General features: G+C 43.9%; 1 protein-coding gene across 1 annotated transcript in view; it reads right to left on the bottom strand.

Moving 5' to 3' along the window:
* Nucleotides 1-18,456, bottom strand: part of LOC133932731 (guanine nucleotide exchange factor VAV3) — an 87,331-nt gene that overhangs the window by 13,882 nt on the left and 54,993 nt on the right. The window contains exons 14-23 of the mRNA XM_062379542.1: nucleotides 17,385-17,517; nucleotides 13,541-13,650; nucleotides 11,430-11,531; nucleotides 9,290-9,381; nucleotides 7,320-7,342; nucleotides 5,900-5,918; nucleotides 3,456-3,586; nucleotides 1,518-1,583; nucleotides 853-887; nucleotides 446-562 (exon numbers count right to left, since the gene is read on the bottom strand). Coding sequence (XP_062235526.1) covers nucleotides 446-562; nucleotides 853-887; nucleotides 1,518-1,583; nucleotides 3,456-3,586; nucleotides 5,900-5,918; nucleotides 7,320-7,342; nucleotides 9,290-9,381; nucleotides 11,430-11,531; nucleotides 13,541-13,650; nucleotides 17,385-17,517 — 828 coding nt within the window. The remainder of the gene's footprint in view (nucleotides 1-445; nucleotides 563-852; nucleotides 888-1,517; nucleotides 1,584-3,455; nucleotides 3,587-5,899; nucleotides 5,919-7,319; nucleotides 7,343-9,289; nucleotides 9,382-11,429; nucleotides 11,532-13,540; nucleotides 13,651-17,384; nucleotides 17,518-18,456) is intronic.

The raw sequence follows: 18,456 nt of genomic DNA on the forward strand, positions 1-18,456 counted from the left end.
GGTTTGAAGGAACCAGACAGAAAAAGGAAGAACAATAAAATGTGATGACGGTCAATAGCTGAACCTGAAGACGTGCATTATTCTATAGTAGTAATGATTGTATATTTTTGTGGTTAGCACTAATTTACTTTAGCAGACATTAAAACCTCAACCTGTAAGTCTTCATAAAAATATTTTATCAAACTGTCCAGACATGTTTTGTTTCTACACAGACAATTTAGAATTATCTGGTTTTAACATATTTAGTGTTTAGGGAAACACATTGTTTATAGAGTCTGCTCAAAGAGAACCTGTATTATGACAACATAAGCTAAAGATGACACATTACACTCATATTCAGGTTCATCAATATTCCATATACTGTTAATTGCTGCAGGCCCTCTTTTCAGCCACTGTCTGAAACACTTGGTTTTAGCTGATTTAGGTTTGTTGTGAGCCGACTCACTTGATGCTGATGGCGTACTCCGTGAACTCTTTGCTGCGATGGCGGACCAGGTAGGTGCTGTTGACCCTGTTGATGAGCTCTGTCTCTGCCTGCAGCCTCTCCATGGGCCCAGCGAACCTACGAGCCAGCAGACAAAAGGAGCGTTGAGGAGGGAAAGGAGAAGGCAAACAAACCCGGAAACTGAAGTCACCATCTGTCTCTGCACTGCGGATCACATTTGTCTCGTGAAACCTCGGTGCTAGAGCCTTACTTCCAGGTTCGAGTCGAGCCTCACAACTTGACTCTGCTCTTCAGTATTGAGTTGGGTGAACTGACACCTGTGTTTAATGAGCTTTTTATTACCGCCATTAACTTTCACCTTCTCACTCGCACACACTCAGGGTAAAGAGGCTTGGCGGTGAACGTACCAGGGTTGAGAGGAGTAGTCCACGGGCTTCGGGACCTGGAGAAAACAGTAAACGGGATCATGTGATATTGTTTTTTTTTCCAAGACACGATCACTCATCTGACGACAATATGACTGGTCACTGCAGTAACATCGTGTACTTGGCGCCAGCTCTCAGTGCCAAACACTGCTTCGGCACTTTTACACCAAACAATAAAACTAGGCTAAGCGCTCTTCTTATCTTTACGACATTGTAGACATGGTGATTACAGGTTGTTGTCTATTGGTGGGCTCGCGTTTGTGGAGCAACTGTTTTCATTTCAACAAATGGAACTTGACAACAAGTGGCAGGGAGAAGATTTCATGTATTTAAAAGAGACACACACCATCTCTACACTCCAGGTCTATGATGCCTGCTCCGTGTAAGATATGCTTTTGTTCTTTGCCTCTTATTTACAAAGCAAATTAGAGTATAAACCACATTTATCTTATCGAAACGGCCAAGTTCCGTGTTCTCGAAACAAAAAAACAAACCCTTTTGGCTGTCTCTCTTCTCGTGCCAGGCCGATTGGCACAGCCTGGCTCAGAATTTCCCAATCATTATCATGTCACTATACTGCAAGTAAATACATGCGGCCCAGAAGTAGCTGCTCACTGGAGGAAGGACAAGAAGGAAACGGTGCTTACACATGGACAAGGCTTCACAGCGTCGCTTGGAAAGTAGCCAACCTCTTTCGTCGACAGGATTTTGCCCTGAAAACACAGAGAGATAATTGTGTTGCGTACATCTGGCCGACTCAGTCTCTATAATTCAGGAACAATTAAATCGCAATGAACGCAGATCGCTGCAGAGTGTACGGCCCTGGTTAACGGTCGTTGAAATAAAGGTTGGCAGGAAGAGAGAAGGACGATGAGATCCTGATTCCTCCCATGGTGAAGCTTGGCGCCGTGATTTATCACCACTGGAGAGACTCGGTCCAGATAAACAGAGGTTTCTCAGTGTAATTACTGGAGGAGGCTCAGGCACTGACAGTTTGATGATGCTGGTGTCCTTCAATGAACTGGCAAAATGTTTGATTTCTATGGGACAGTAATTCAGTCATGGGTTCCAAAGCTGGAATCTCCAAATCAGTAAAGACTTCTCTTGATAAAAGAGCCTTGACAGTGTCCAAAAACATTTCAGTCCACACTATTGACTTTCTGTCAATGAATGTGTTCTAATGAGGGAGCTGTTATGCATTTAAATATACTGTATGTGTAATTCACCCACATTCAACACATACCCTCATCCTGCATGCAGTAAAAAACAATCAATAATTCACTAATTTAAGTAAATTATATAATTAACAAAATCTTAGACTCATATTTGATATAAGCTGTGAGAGTGGATGCATGAAGGCTGTCTTGCCAACCTGCCTATACTCTACTGATACCATTCCAGTTTGCAGTGCATTACCATCCAGCACACCCATCCACCTGTAGAAGTGCCCAGTGTTTTCGTTCAGCATGTTTCGGGGATTTGAGCTTTTCGTTAGCATTTGAGACCCCATGCATGTGTCACACAGGGAACAAGTTTTATATCACAGGAAGTAGTGAACTATAGGTTTAGGGGGGTGTTTTTACAAAGTGCCGTGACTTGGTCCTAAGCCTGTTTCGCTGGTTTTTGCGGTAACCTGCATCACATCCCTGCCTCCTCAGGACTCGTAATCAGAGCCGCTGGAAAAGTCGCGCTCTCCGCCGCATCCTCGCTAAGAGCGTGATAATGATTATAGCCGGTAACACTGACAGAGTGAACAGATGGCTGCTGCTGAATGAAATGAAATTACAGTGATCGATTCTATTTTTCACGCCCGCCCAGAGCAGAAATGATTACGCTCTGCTGGCTACAAAAGAGATGGATATTGAATGTTTGCCGACTGCGGAGCGGTAGCTGCCTCCAGTTAAGCTTTGACACTGAGTTAATTGAATTTTGTTTTCTTCCATTTTTATCTCTTTTGTATTAAGAAATGTGAGATTTGTTGGTCCCCTTATTACATGTCCACACAAAATACAGCAGACGTGCATGTTAGCAGTAGTGACGCCTTTTCAGGCCTCTGGTTATATCACATTCTAATTATCCAGATGACTTTCATGTTCTTTCACACACACAGGAAGTGACCTCCACACCGAGGCGCATCATATTTCCTCATGTCTCTTGGAGCAACACATTTTCTCACATTATATTTGCTTTTTTATAAAACAAACCAACCTCTCTAGAGCGTGGGAGTTTCACTTCCTTATAAGAAGTGTGGGTGTGTACGGGTTACTGAGAAATGTCTTTTCAAATGCAGCTTGTTATTTAGAACTCACACACCTTTAGTATATGAAGTTATTTCTGCTTCCGGAGGAAGTTCATACAGAGGACAATGGAACAATCCACAAAAGGGACTTTTTGAATTGTGAAGACAGTGGCTGTTATAGCATTGTAAAAGGATTTATCTCTTTGCTCTCGTACGTAAATGCAGCAATAATGAGCCGTTAGATTCGCTCACAGTGGGAGAGGTCAGAGGTTCAAACACACAAGGTCCATTTGTTCCTCATGTAAAACGTGCAATGGAGAGAGAGAGAGTGTTTGTGATGACTGACCTGCCACCAGGGGCTGTGAAGGTCGGCGCAGATTAATTCAATGATGTCACCCATCTGGATGCTGAGTGGTTGACCAGAGGCGGGGCACGGCACGCCAAAGTAGTTCCTGATCACCAGCATCTTGGGCAGACCTGGAATAGGACAGGGTCATAGGGTCATACATCAACACCATTGAAGTCAATATTCAGAAGTTAATGTAAATTTCAAAACATAATTTGCCAAACATTAACAATTCCTAATAAACTAATGATTTGTGTCAAATTTTATATACAATATTGTGTCATTTGTTTGTAGCCCATATTCTTGGACACTATTTAAACATTTTAAGTAATGTGCTATAGGTGGATTTTATGTAATTATTTACTTTTTATTTCATGTTTTATCTTTTCTTATATGAAAAATCATCTTAAAAGAGAGATTGTCACCACCAGTTTCCAAAAGTATTTGTCTTTATTCAAAAAAGAAAAACAGAGTGGCTGCTATGAGTAGAATAATCTAGACAATACGTCTGTCTCTGTGTGTGTGTGTGTGTGTGTGTGTGTGTGTGTGTGTGTGTGTGTGTGTGTGTGTGTGTGTGTGTGTGTGTGTGTGTGTGTGTGTGTGTGTGTGTGTAAAATAGGGTTTAAATGTGCATGTTTCTCATTCTAAACATGCGTCTTTGCTCTACTAAAGTATTTATGGCCCCATTACAGATGGTAATGAGAGGGAGTAAACATGTGTACAAGCAAACACACAAACACACACACACACACACACACATACGAACACACGCTGCCCTTGCAAATCACTTTATGGTGACCATCTTACAGATTGCACTTCATCTGATTATCATGCTCGTGGATAAAAGATAAGCAGGGGGTGAGTTACAGCGTGGACACTGTCAACTGCTGCACAATGAGCTCAGTCAACTACATAGCTGAGGTTTGATGTAAACATGAAAGTGATATTAAAATCATTTCCGATGTCATTCAGTGTCTTAGAAGAATGTCTTTGGATGACATGCATGCAGGGACAAATGTAAATCTACTGCTCCACAGATCATGTCCCACTGCCGTCAAGGTTTACATTCACTCCAGAGGTAGAACATTGTATTCAAGCTGAACCTGTTTGCTGGAATGACCTCCACCTGCTCTGCACCTGATTATTCAACACCCCCTTATTTACAGAGAAATCACTCCAATTGAATTATCACAGATCTGTTGTGGAGCACCCACCCATGCCAAACAAGCGCTCGGTTCACAGTTCAACAAAGTGAAGTGTGCATATCTCTCTCCCTGGGCTGCACGGCCTGATAGTGTTGTGCAGGAGCACAATGAGAAAGAAAGAAACTCAAGCAAGGCCTGCAGCTGAAGGCAAATAATAGACAAGTCAACAGCATTGTACTGAAGGCTAACACATCTTCAGCCGCCTCGCTTCTCTTTCAGGGTCTGTTCCAGCACTGACTTGTGTTGGCCTGCCTGAATAGGACTTCTAAAGACACTGGGCCGTGGAGAATTGAGTCCCCGGAGCGTGGAATGCATTCCTACTCGCACCAGGACGAGCCATGTGTTAGCGCACCTTTTGAAAACAGACAAAGAGAGCAGCGTGGAAATATTATGAGATGCCCGGAGCTTGGGCAATCAAACGCCTATTGATTTTAATGCATCTTCAGTCAGACATGATTTTCTGCGGCATAATGGATGGAGGGGTTGAAAAATGAGTTCTGAAGCCAGGTTTATGAGAGATTAAGGCCCCTGGTGTGGCGTGGCCATGCACACACACACACAAACACACACAAACACACACACACACACACGCTGCTTGAAAGATTTTAGTCCCATTCTACTGGATACAAATTGAGAGACAGAACACAACAGAGGGAGAGAAGCTGAAATGCTGTGACTTGGCCATTTTGTGCACTGGAGATTGGATTTAAATCTATGCTGCGATGATATAACCAGTTAATGGTTCACTTTCCTCTCTGACTGAACAAGGTTGGAAAAACCTACGGCAAATTCCATGCTTAGTCTAGCAGATTTATCTAAGTACAGCTATTGCAATAGATGGGTCAAGACATGTAAAGGGTGTGGGACTAAAAGACAAAATGACAAAATCAATGTTGCTGCTTTTGTATTTCGTATCATTTCAAAATGAACCTTTGTGTTTTGGAGTCTTTGGAGTCAAACTTAAGGAGAAATATCACATGTGAGGGTTATTTGCTCCAGATATTATCTTTGTTAAACAACTCTATTATAGCTTACGATTTTAAAGTACTTTCAAGATCATCAAATCCATAAATAAATCCACATCACAGAATAAATGTGTTCATTAGTCTCAGGAGCAGCAGTCACTCCGTACATCAAAGTGAGAAGAGAGAGAAAAGAGGCAGCAGAGGGAAGGAAGAGAGGATGACGTGTGGAAGGAGGGAGGATACGTGGTGTCGTGTTGTGTTCTCGATCTCTCACCTGGATCTCGATCTTTGCACTGGGAAGATACACAGAGAAAGAGACCGTCAGACAAATGCATGGACATGCACGATCACAACATATGTGCACATGTGGTGCACGGCCCAAACGAGTCATGTGCATCTACCACGGATGTTTTATTCTGATCCAACACAAAGTCAAACAAAGCAGGGTGTTGCTGATACTGAAACAATATTGATATTCTTTGCAGAAGTTTAACGTTTTCAGAAGAGGGAAATAAAAGTAGGCTAAGCACCTGATCATCATAAATATGACTCTCAGTGACAGTGCATGTGGCGCATTTATGGAGATGCAATTTGCAAACTAAGACAAGGGGAAGTAAAAGCAGTTCCTACCAGACAGCAGGTTCATATAACTTCAGACACATTCACTAAATTAGCGTGGAGTGTCAATATCAAGCTTTTAATATGAGAATCAAACCTAGAACAGATTGATATTTGAGTATCATAGTCCACTAGTTCAATCATACTGATACAACAAGTTAGTGCAACTTTCAAGCTTCTTCAAAAAGCTCATGAGCTACTTTATAAGTTATTAGCATGTTGCAATAAGGTGAATATGTTCAAACTGCAAAGCTGCTGCTGCACACACAGAATGCATTCACTAACCAGGGCCTTGCTATCTCCACATGCAGGCCTCAAGCAGCGAGCCTGACGTGCACGACGCCACACAACACATGCAAACACACTTCACATGCTCCGATGCTGCAGGAAAACTACTGAGTGTATACTGTGTGTGAGCTGAGAAGGTGACACACTCTTTTTTGCAGATGATTTTTTTAGTGAGGATGGAAACTGCATATGACAAATAGTACGTGAGAGAGTATTTTTCTACTATCACTACTTCTTCTATCAATAAGAACAACACTCCAAGACAATTTATCCGTGTGAGGATTGCATTAATGAATTGATGGCAAAGTTTTTGCTGTTTTGAAAAAGTTGTGTAGTTGTAGTTTTTTTGTGCACAGAAATAGTTCTTGCTGCTTACAACTCAGTTCCTGGCACAATAAATAAATTGTAGGTACACTAGTTACACTTCCACACTTGACCCCATTTGACATGATGACAATGGATGATTGCATGAACGTGCTACACACATCCTGCAGTTTCAGCCAAAGCTATTGGCAAACTTTTGTTCTCCCAGTTTCATTCCCAGTTTTAGGGACAATGTAGCATCTGAACAGAGCAGCGGTGACATTTTAGACTGGATCTGCACAAAGAACATCTAGTTTCTTGCATCAGGTGTGCCGCAGCAAGTAAAGTCAATTGGAGCCTCCTTGGTAAATAGCTGCAGTTTTCAAAGTGCAGCCCAGCGTTGGTGAAGAAGCAAACAGGAGACACGGACAAGACAGTGTACACACCAACACACACCGACACAAACAGACAACGGAGCCGCTCACCTGGGTTCTGACGGAGCCGGGATCTGAAAGAAGTTTGAGAACAGGCATGGTGAATGGCGGGTTAGCGGGTGCACGCAAACACTCGCACAAGCTCGTCGGTACAAGGCAACAATCCCTCATTAGTGGAGACGGTGGACGCCCGTGTCTGACCGGGGCTCGCTTTGTTTTGCTGCGCTGCCACTACCTGACAGCGGGAGTAGAGGAGGTAACGAGGCGGGGAGGTGGAGAGGGAGGGCGGGGGGGGGGGGGGGGGGGGGGGGTGGAAGACCTCAGGTTTTTGCTCCACCAATTTCTTTCATTGGCTCCCTGAGGGACAGGTTACACCCCCTAGACGCACACAAACACACGCACACACACACACACCAAGTACTCCTGTACCTGTGCAAACAGAATAATTACATAAACACACACACACACACACACACACACACACACACACCTGCACATTCACACAAGCTGGCAGAAAGCCACAAATGCATGCTCCGTACATACAGTACCTGCACACACACACGCAAACACACACACACACACTCACACACACAACCCACAAACCTCAGCAGGCATGTTGTTGCCCAAGTGAACTTTGACTTGTTACACAAACACACAGCAAGGGAGCTGATAACAGACACAAATACTGGTAAACACTGGCTTATCTCTGACACACTCACACACACACACACACTCTGTCTCTCTTCATTGTGCTTGCTTTGTGATCTAAAGTTGTAACCTAAATGATTGGCACTTTGCAATTTACAAGTATTCTTTCAGAGTAAAGTTTCAGCTTCTACTTTTAAAATACCTCTACTTAAGTCTGTAACTTTACTATTCAGGCCTCACCCCTGCGGAGGATGAATACTGTGCGGAGTAATGAGAGGGGGAATTCAAACCGACACCCCCCCGGTCCTCTCCCGCTGCCTGTGTTGCCCAAATCTACTCAGGTACACTCTGTGCCCAGGTGGGCTTGGCAGTGGTGCTATTGCCTCTGCGACCTGACAGCACCGTGACAGATGCCAGGTCCAACCGGAGCTGGCAGCTTGCCACGGGGAATACACACACACACACACACGCATGGGAATCTGTGCCATGCAGTGTCACCGGTACAGTGTGTGCAGGCTGTGACAGTAAAAACAACCTGCACGCTCGCCTGGTTTTAAAAGCACCGTGCTGCAGGAACACAAGCGCGCACTTTCAAGACCTATAAGAAGTTCCACAAACAAAAAGTGTGGATTTAGTTTCTCACCTCCTCTTGCTCTTTCTCTCTCACGCTCACACACACACACACACACACACACACACGAGCGCAGAGGACATGCTAAGCTGGTTTCATTCCTCAAGTCTGAAGTTTTCCCTGCATTTCTTGCAGAGCTGTCAGGGCTCCTGCACAGGGAGCTGAGTGACAGGTACACAACAGGGGCATCATCAAATAAATAAATAAAAGTCAGTAGTTTTCTTAAAACTCCTCAGTAAAGCTACTATTAAACTTTGGGGATCCGTGCACTGGTGCGGCGTGACTTTGCCTTTAAGGTGGTTTGAAGTGTAGGATCCACCCGGGGGGGCGAGGGGGAGCTTTTGAACGCGATGCAGATCGAACACCAGGGCGGCCCCGGTCCTGACGAATAAGAGCATGTACGAGGCTCTTATCTATTTAGAGCAAACCTCCTGATTCCCGCAGTTCCATTTCCCCCTTCCTTATTTTTTCACTTCCTTTTCAGAATGTCACCAATTAGTCACATGACGCGCTCGTTCATCAGCGGTTATGAGCCGCTACGTGGCGTCTGTCATCTGGCTCGCGCGGCCGTAAACGAGCAGTTGCGTTGGAACAATTTGATTTTAATGTCTGGCTGCGACCAACTCCTGCGCGCAGCTTTGTTGCACATTGGATGTGACTGATAGGAGGCTGAGCAATAAAGTGTCATAACTTTGCGGAGTAAACTGGGTTACGTTTGTGTGCGCAGCAGTGGGTGTGTTACCTGTTTTTCCGCAGGAGCCAAAGCGGCCCAGGCATTCTTTATGGGCACCTAGACCACACTTGGAGCAGAGGTAGCCCTGGTTGAAGACGCCCCTGCAGACAGAACAGCAGGGAAATTCATCACATGGACAGCAGGAGAAACACAGTATACACAAAGCTCCTGTAACGTTTAGAGAAACAGCTGCATGTCGTAGTCTAAAGGTTTAGTGTGGTGCAGGAACGCCTTCAGCAAACCACAACCGGCGATTGTTTGCAGTTGGTTTTCCTGTCGCCACCGTGACGTCATCACAACGCTGACATTTGGGAGTGGACCGCCATGATATCTGCTGCAGACGGTCCAGTCTCCAACTGGCTGAACCGTTTTGCTTTGTTAGTTTCAGTCAATCCCTGATGTCCCAGACTGAATTCAAATCCAGGATTTTCTACTTCATCGGCAGAATTCCTTTCCTCTTCTACCAGAGCCGGACTGATACGGATTTATTGGGCGAGTGAAATCATTGGACAGAATACCTGTCCGGCACTAAGCTGCCCCGTGCTTCACTGCGCTTGACCAGAAAGACAAACACCACTGAAGCACAGAAGATGAGTTAGCAAGAGTCACAAGAAACGTTGCCCTCTAGCACCTTCATGTGCTCCTGTGAGTTTGCTCTGTAAAATGAAAGTTCTTATTTTCGGCCTTCACACCGATCACTTTCTACCCAGGCAAAAATAACGTGTTAGGTCAATGGGCGGGGCTACACTGACTGTTTCACCTTCATCTATTTGAGACAAAAACTTGCATGAGCTCATATCATATGCAAAAAAAAAAAAGAAAAAATGAAGCAGGACAAGTTCTTGGTGTGCACGCAGACATGTGTGGCTCCGCTTTCATTCTCATTTACATGAAACCCTCTCAAAGGCCCTTATTTAAATAAAATGAAAGTAAAGCAACTCTGTTCTGCTCCCCGGCTAATCGTCCATTTAACCTCAGAGAAAAACCCGCTGCTTTGCTGTTGTTGTTGCCAAGTTCAGAACCACAGAGTGTGTTGCATGTCATGACTCATACCGACCTTATTAGAATCACATGAGTCATTACAGTATTTGACTGAGGGGAACCTGGTATTTGTTACTAAGACGTAAAGCTGTAATGCTTCATTTAGTAATATAAACAATCTTACCTTTCTTCAAAGAGACACATTAAATTAAAAAAATATATAAGTTATAGGTACCTTTAGTTTGATTCAATATTAGCTTTATATAATACCTTTACATTTACAGCCTTTATTTTATACATTGAAATAGATTTATTTGAGCATGTAAATTGCCATATAGAATTATATTATTATGGGTCAAGTTTGTTAATATATGATGTCAAAGGGATGCAATTATTATCTGCTCATACTGACATGATGTTGGGGAAAAAAAGATTTAAAAAAATGTCATGTAAACATTTTTTATGTGGTGTATAAAGATAAATTGGAAAGAATCAAAAAAAAACACGCGAGCCCAAGACTCTTGAGAGTTTAGTCCAAGTACTGCAATCAAAGAGCAGTACAAGAATAGACATAATGAAATCATCCAAATGAACGATGGCTGTCAAACTAAAGACTTGAGAGAGAAAGAAATAATCAAGAAATAGCAACAGCCCCAGCGAGATGAAACCTTGCACCTCAAAGGCTTCTTGTCACTATGTTCTTGTTTTTGTCAAATCTTATCCTGAGAAAAACGCCGGTGACCTCGGCGCCTGTCTCTGTGTTTTCACAACGCACTAATCCAGTCAATCCGTTGCCTTGAGGAAGTGCTGAAGTGTGACAGACGTTCTTTCTCCACCGGCCTCGGGAGGTGAAGCCGCTCAGTCGCTCCCGCTGCGAGAGAGACCATGAGGCACGGCCCTCAGGGTGCTGGTTCCATTCAGGAAATTCAAAAGAAGCTTTTTGTGTAACGGAGGCACATGTGCAAAGGGAGACTGGAGTGAAGCAAAAGTGACAAATAGATTATCAAGCTCTGCTGGAGAGAAAGAGGAGGACTGGAGGTCTCTCGAAGGAGTCCTGGCAGAAGTTTGAAGGCAAAGAGTCTAGTGTTTGTGTGTGTGTGTGTGTGTGTGTGTGTGTGTGTGTGTTTGTGTTTGTGTTTGTGTGTGTGTTTAATAACTGGCCTCTTACCTCAGCAGCATGTGGCATGAGTTGCAGGAGGTGATTCTGTCGAAGGTGTGCATGCAAAACTCGTGGAGGTTGTTGCTGCCGTTCTCAGGTCGAATGTTGGATCTAGACAGGACACGACACACGACAAATGTCTTATATATCATAAACACATGGTCATCCATCGCATCGTACATTCATTGTGAAGGGTCGAGGGCCAGTCACCTGTATGCTGTCAGAGTTTAATATGTTCTCCTCCCTCCTGTCATTCAGCCTAGTGATCCACCTTCACCCCTGCGCCACCGCAAATCCGGATAATCTGTCATATCCCTTCAAACCATCCAATCAGAGGCCTTCGTGAGAAGTCCCAACTTAGTGCTCCATCCCTCGTCCCCACCACCAGTGGACTTCTTCCATGGTGTTCTACCCCATGATGGGGTCTAAACGCCAAAGTCTACTTCTCTGATTCTCAATGAATTTTATTTCATTTAATTTGACTCATTCTCTTGTGTTTCTGTGTAAGTCTCTACAGATTGAATTGTCGGTTGTACTTTAATACTTGAGTCCAAATTAATGGATGAAAATTAATTTGTTCTTGTTCTCCGCTTTGTTTCAATTGAAAACAGCTTTAACTCTTTGAAAACATAAATTTCAAAGCAACAATGTTTGTTTATAGCTGCAACAAAAACACACACAACAACAATTCAGTATTTCTGTACGACTGCAGAGTACAACAGCGACTCAGTAACATTTCACTGATACGTTTCTTTGAAGCTGGAGGGAGATAATTTCAAGTAGACAGGCATGGTCTGCTTGAAGAAAATACAAGAGGTGTTCATGAGCCCTCGGGACAGTGGTGTGTGTGTGTGTGTGTGTGTATGTGTGTGTTATAAAGTGAAACAAATATGTTCCTGACTTTGCCTGCAGCACAGCGGCTTGTTTATTTAAAATTCAAATAGTCCTCCTTTGTTTTCGGTGCTTTGATAGTGAGACGTGATGAAAGAGGTGCATTACCCTTTTTGTGTCAATTGCACAAACCTTTTCTGGAAGAGGCTGAGGTGGCTTTCCTGCACATTCTCTCTCCCACTTCACCTGTTCACCCTTCACTCATCCTCACCTCACCTGTGACCTGGTGTGTCTGAAACCACACCTTCATCGTAGTAGTAAAGATGCTTCTAATCCTGGGACACTCCTCTGTTTAACTGTGCGGCATCAATTCTTGCTTCATTTAGTGCATTTCCTTTAATGCAACAAATCTTTTGTTAGATTATGATGTGTCTGGTCAATGCAAACATCCGTCTGCACACTTTCAGTTTAAAGGCCTCCTGTGTCGGACTTTAGATGAATAAACTGAGTCAGATTCCTGTGAACTCCTTGGTCTTGATGAATAAAAGTGATTCACTAGAAAGTGGGAATTACCACTCTGCAGTTTTACGCCTCTGCCAACCAGTGCAGTTTCAGTCTTAATGCATGTTTTTTTCCTGACTCATACGAGGTCACTGTGACCTTTTAACCATTGCAATGTCAGTCAAGGGACAACTGGTCAAAATGCGAAGACTTTAGAAATCATGCTCAAAAGGACAAAGATGTGATTGGTAAGCCCACAGTGACCTTGACCTTTGACCAACCATAATCCAATCAGTTCACCTTTGAGTCCAAGTGAATGTCTGTGCCAAATTAGTAGAACTTCCCTCAAGGGGTCCCTGACATGTTCAAAAGACCAAAAATGAAGTGCAGGCATGGTAAAGGTGGAAAGTAAACCCATTTCTACTAACTCCTAGTTTGCACACTTGAAATACAACTAAAAGTCTGCTACTATAAAGTTAGGACAACTTAAACTGTATCCTGTACAGTGTGTTCCCCTGGTGAAATATTGTGGTTCCATTTGTCACTGCAGGTGAATTTGGGTCGAGTTCAGGACGAGAACTTTCTGATTCGGTTCAAACTACAGTAGAGAACTGAAAGCTTAAAAAGTGTCACCATCTGCATTCCACTGTTTTTGCGTGTATCTCATCGTCAAGCGGCCCGACCTGAAGAACAGGACGGGCCACGTGTTGCTCTCTGATGCTGTGACAGCAAAACGTGCTCCAATCACACTGTCACACAATGACATACACACAAAACCCCACACTCACATGGCCATGCCAAACTGCTCCAGCCACTTCTTCTTCAGCTCTTTGGTCTTGAAGAAGAACTCGAAGCCGCTCTGGCCCTGGTTGTGAGTGAGGTAGAATCCGTAGGACCACTGCAACGGGAAGAAGAGAAAAACACACACATTTTTTTTAGACATAAAATACAACAACAACTGAGTGGAAGACAAAGGGAGCGGGAGGTGGGCAGGAGTAAAGCGAGACAGATGGGGACAAAGAGATGCAAAATGAAAGAGGCACGCCTCGGGGATAGTAGACACAAAGGGTTGGAGGCTTGGAGGAGCTGACAGACAGAGCAGAGAGGAAGAGGAGGAAACGAGTGTGAGGTTGCTCTGCCGTATAAATGCCGGGCATCAGACGGCATGCACAGACCCGAGCAGCGAGCGGTCTTGTAATCAGCCCCCATCACCCGCCTCAAAGGCCTAATATCACTCCCTCAGCCTCTGCGTCAACACACGCCCCAGTTTGTTTTTCAAACGCTTTGCTAAACGGATACTCGGGAGCCGGAATTTAGTACGGCTCCTAGTTGTGGTCTTGAACTTGTAGCACTCGGCTCCGGAGGCTGAAAACATGCCGAGCTCACAGTGCTGTCAGGGAAGCGTAGCGGCTCGTCTCTTCTGTTTGAAAGAGAGGAGAAAAAGGAAAGCGGCGCTCCGCAGAGGCATTCCCAGTGGACACTGAGGCTTCCGCTCAGCCGGGGGTTTCGTCTCGCTACCAATTTGTACAGAGGAGTGGGAGGAGGAGGTGTTTGTCTGTGTTTCTGTCAGTTTACCTCCCAGAATCAAAGAGGATCACACGTCCAGAGTGATAACAAAACATATTCCTGCGGTGATCTTCCTAAAACACTCTTTATCTGACCTTTTGTTTAAGTCTTTCGCCGTGTGGATCAATTTACCTGAGTCACACACAACTGCATATTAACCCTGAAATCTGGCAAAAGTGAAAAACTAGTGAACAAAGCACTGACTTAATATTCCCTTACAGGTTAATGATGCTGAACCATAGCATATAAATATGTACATAGATGGACGACATGCAGCTTCCCAAAAGGGAAAGCTGTTTAGGTCATGAACCCTGTCCCCTCCATGTTAGCGGATGGGACATGGACCAAACTGAAAAGTCAACCTACACGTCAGATAAATTGTACGCTAATGCAAATTTTTCCCTTTAAATTTGGTTTCATCTAAGCTGCTTTCAGAATGATTTCCACGTATCCAGAAAATTTGGGCTTAATTTCTGGATAAAGGAGGAAAGTGGAAATGCATCTTTATATACAGTCTATGTGGTGAGCCTGTTAGCATGCAGCTATCTATTTACACATTAACTTGGAGTCATGCTTCTGACAGATCTAAGTTTCCACTGTTTACCTCTGCTGGCAGCTACAAATTGCTAGCTGGTCAATATGTGGCTCTTCAGCTGCTTAAGGCTCCACATGTTCAGTGGAGCGTTTGCTTACATTGTCCTTCTGAAGTCTGACACGGTGCAGAGTGCTTATTGGACCTTTCTAGAGTTGTTGTTTGCTCTGTAAATCCGTGTCCCACACTTTAGAAACAATGAGCTGTCCCCTCCTGACGACTGTGAGGTGGAGGCAGGTCTTTGGTTTCTGCTCCCGGCCGCCGTCGCCTTTGGCGTTTCAATAGTAAACACGTCATCAAGCTAATCGCGTCATATCCATGACGTTGGGAGAGAGACACCGAGGCGGACGCGGCCTTCAAAGTGTGTGAGCCCATATGGGTTCAAGTCTGCTAATGTCTGCTAATGTCTGCTATTTACAACGTCATTATTACCCAAATCCTTGTTCCCTGGCACGCCTGAGATAGCATTACTCTTTATGATTGGCAATATCTTCCAGCACTTGGCACTTAGTATTCTTTGTGTGCATGTGTGTGTGTGTGTGTGTGTGTGTGTTCGCAGTTTAATGATAACACCATCTGGGCTGAGGCAGACTGTTCTCCTCTGCCACAGTTTCACTACGTTGCTGATGAATGAACAAGACAACATAAAACATGCGCTGGAAGAAGCTCGTACCGAATCATTTCAGAGTCTTTTGTGTAGATTACGCGGCTGTTTGCAATTTGCATCTACTTCATTTTATCAGCACAGAGTAGAGAGCGAGAGGGGAGGTGGGTGGTTAACTGAATTTTACGAACCTGCATCTATGATAAATTGTTATGGCTGCCCATTAAGCTGAAGTAGTGCTGTTAATTGGTTTGTCAGGAGTCCAACGCGGCTGCACAGCTTTGCTGACTCCGTCATAAAGACACAATAATGAACGCGACAGGTCGAGGCTTCCCTCCTCTGTAGCTGATTGGACGATAATACGAGATGCTCGCTTTGTTCCTTCGTATTTCACAGCATGTCAGTAATCATCATTTAATCAGCCATAGTTTAAACACCCTAATATTGTTTGTTGTAAAGTTCCATCACTTCTACAAGCTGCACATGAAAGCAGTGGTGAAACAGGGAAGTTAAGAAGCAGAACATTCTCAACACGTCGTTCCGGTCGTGCTGGGACGGGCTCTGCGTTCCATGATGCAGCCCTGGGGGGAAATTGGAGCTGTTTTAGTGTTTTTAAAGCCACTGCCAACAACAGTGTGGAGGTGATGGTGGTGATAACACAACACCGATGTGAAAACTAAATGTTGATGACTCAGATTCAAGTGGATTCAAAGCGACTCAGCCCGAGAAATCAAAGCATGTGAGTTGTAGATGAAAACAAAGTGAGAGGCGTGAATCAGTTTCCTCTCTAATGTGAGGTACCTGGACTTAGAAGTGTTAACTGTACAAATTAAACTGTACAAACAGAGGAAATACACTGTCACAATACAAATACAGATATAGTGTATGATTTAAACTGGAGAGACTGTAGAAATAAAATCACAGAAACTGTCAAAACAAATCCTCTAAAGGGCAGATCCTTATAATCAATAATATTTCTGATTCTAATATATTAGTCCTCTAAAAATGCGTATGAATTATTTCCTGGCTAAACGTGGAAAATGTCTTCTCACAACTTTTAAGAAAGATGAAATAATAATAAATGGCGGTTTTCACTGTTGTGTGCAGCACAGTAAAAAATAGTTTGTTTGATATTTTGTGAATATGTAAGAAATTAACTGCAATGTTTGTTTCTTTGTGGCTTGAGTTTAGTTCCATTGAAGCTGAATGTTTCCACTTGTCGACTTGAACTCAATGTTCACTGAGACGTGACGCTGCCAACTGAAACACGAAGTGAAATGACGGATGTGCCAACATCTTTTCCAAGGTGACGGCCACATCTGGAAGTTGGCAGGCACGTGTTGGAGGGGGAGTTCACCTGGACCTTCTACTGTACTGTGAATATATTCATGACTTTCTGAACACATCCAGTGCTTTGTGCTGTATTGAGACCTGAAAAACATACATATACATATTCCCTGACTTTCCCAGACATGTGATTCAATCCCCTGGATTTTGCATCTTGGAATTTGGCTCTCAAGGTTCTACAATCATATAGAAATACAACACCAGGAATAGACTGTGCAATCGTTTAAACTTTAGACCTGTCTTCAAGTGGTCACTGTGGAGTGTGACAGGAGAGTTACATTTCAAACAAAACACCAACTGAAGTGCAGCACTCAATGTCTTTTAAGGGCAAAATTTCAAATGTTCCAAAACGGCAGATATTATTTCCAGGATTTTAGGGAAATACATTTTTTAGGTTTGCAAATTTTCCCACGATGCGTTGGAACCCTGTCTGTTACACTGTGTGCCCATGGAAACCATATGTTTATGTATGTGTGTGTGTGTGTGTGTGTGTGTATGGGTGTGTGCATGCCTGTGCACAGACCTTGCGGTTCTCCTTGTCAGACGTGGGGTTGTTGGTGACCTTGAACAGGTGCAGGTCGATCACCTCCTTCATCTCGTAGTTGTCTCCCCGCCGCTTACAGACGATCACCGCAGCGTCGAACAGGAAGATGTGCCTGCGGTTCAAAGACCATCATGTTGATATGTTGATCACCTGCTGTGCTTTATCTCGGGTGCATTCTGTTAAAGTTCAAACCCGCGCTATCACTGACACGGCAGAACTCATTTATTATACATGACGAGTTGGTGTTTGCCTGTTTTGAACTCTGTCTGTAAGACACGTCTGCTGCTCCGGTTGGAGGTGTTTTGATTTACAGATATTTTGTCCCAATCTCAAGGTAACTGTCCTTTTAAGATACAGAACACCAGTGGTTTTTGAGTTGCAACCCAGTATCGGTATAATGGCGTCCACCGCAATATAATTCTGAACATTTATGAATAAATCAAGCTCAACTTTAGTGTCTTCTCCCGGTAAGAGCAATCAAGGTGTAAGGAGCATGAGGCATTCAGGACAGTAAATGTTTCTTTCTATTTACCTGAGCCAACCGATCAGGACACACTCTCTGGCTCAGGACCTCCCGATTTAGGGTTGACCCTCACATTGACTTACATACAATATCCTCTCTAAAGCACACCTTATAACAGTTGGATGTAAAATCAACCCCAACTAGTCTCCAACCCTTTTTTTTTCCTATACTGCTTATACTTAAAGGTCATGGGGGAGCAGGAGTCAGTCCGTGCCGACAGGCTTTAGCGTTCTGCAGGACCAAGATGACACAGTCAACTATCCTCTCACATTCACACCTACAGTCCATTAAGAGTCTCCAGATAATCCACAGCTGAATTCTTTGGACTCTGGGAAGAAGAGCGAATACCCGGCCAAAAAACACAGAAAGACCACCCGCCCCAAGTTTACAATATTTATTTATATAATGGTTTTTATTCTCCATAATCATATCGGGACCCCCAGGAACAATCTTGTGACCCCTCTGCGGGTCGGCAGCCGAAGACAGAGACTCTCTGCAGTCGGGCTGGTTGAGTGAACGTGATCCGTG

Source organism: Platichthys flesus, chromosome 21 (assembly GCF_949316205.1).
Source record: "Platichthys flesus chromosome 21, fPlaFle2.1, whole genome shotgun sequence".
Taxonomy (NCBI): domain Eukaryota; kingdom Metazoa; phylum Chordata; class Actinopteri; order Pleuronectiformes; family Pleuronectidae; genus Platichthys; species Platichthys flesus.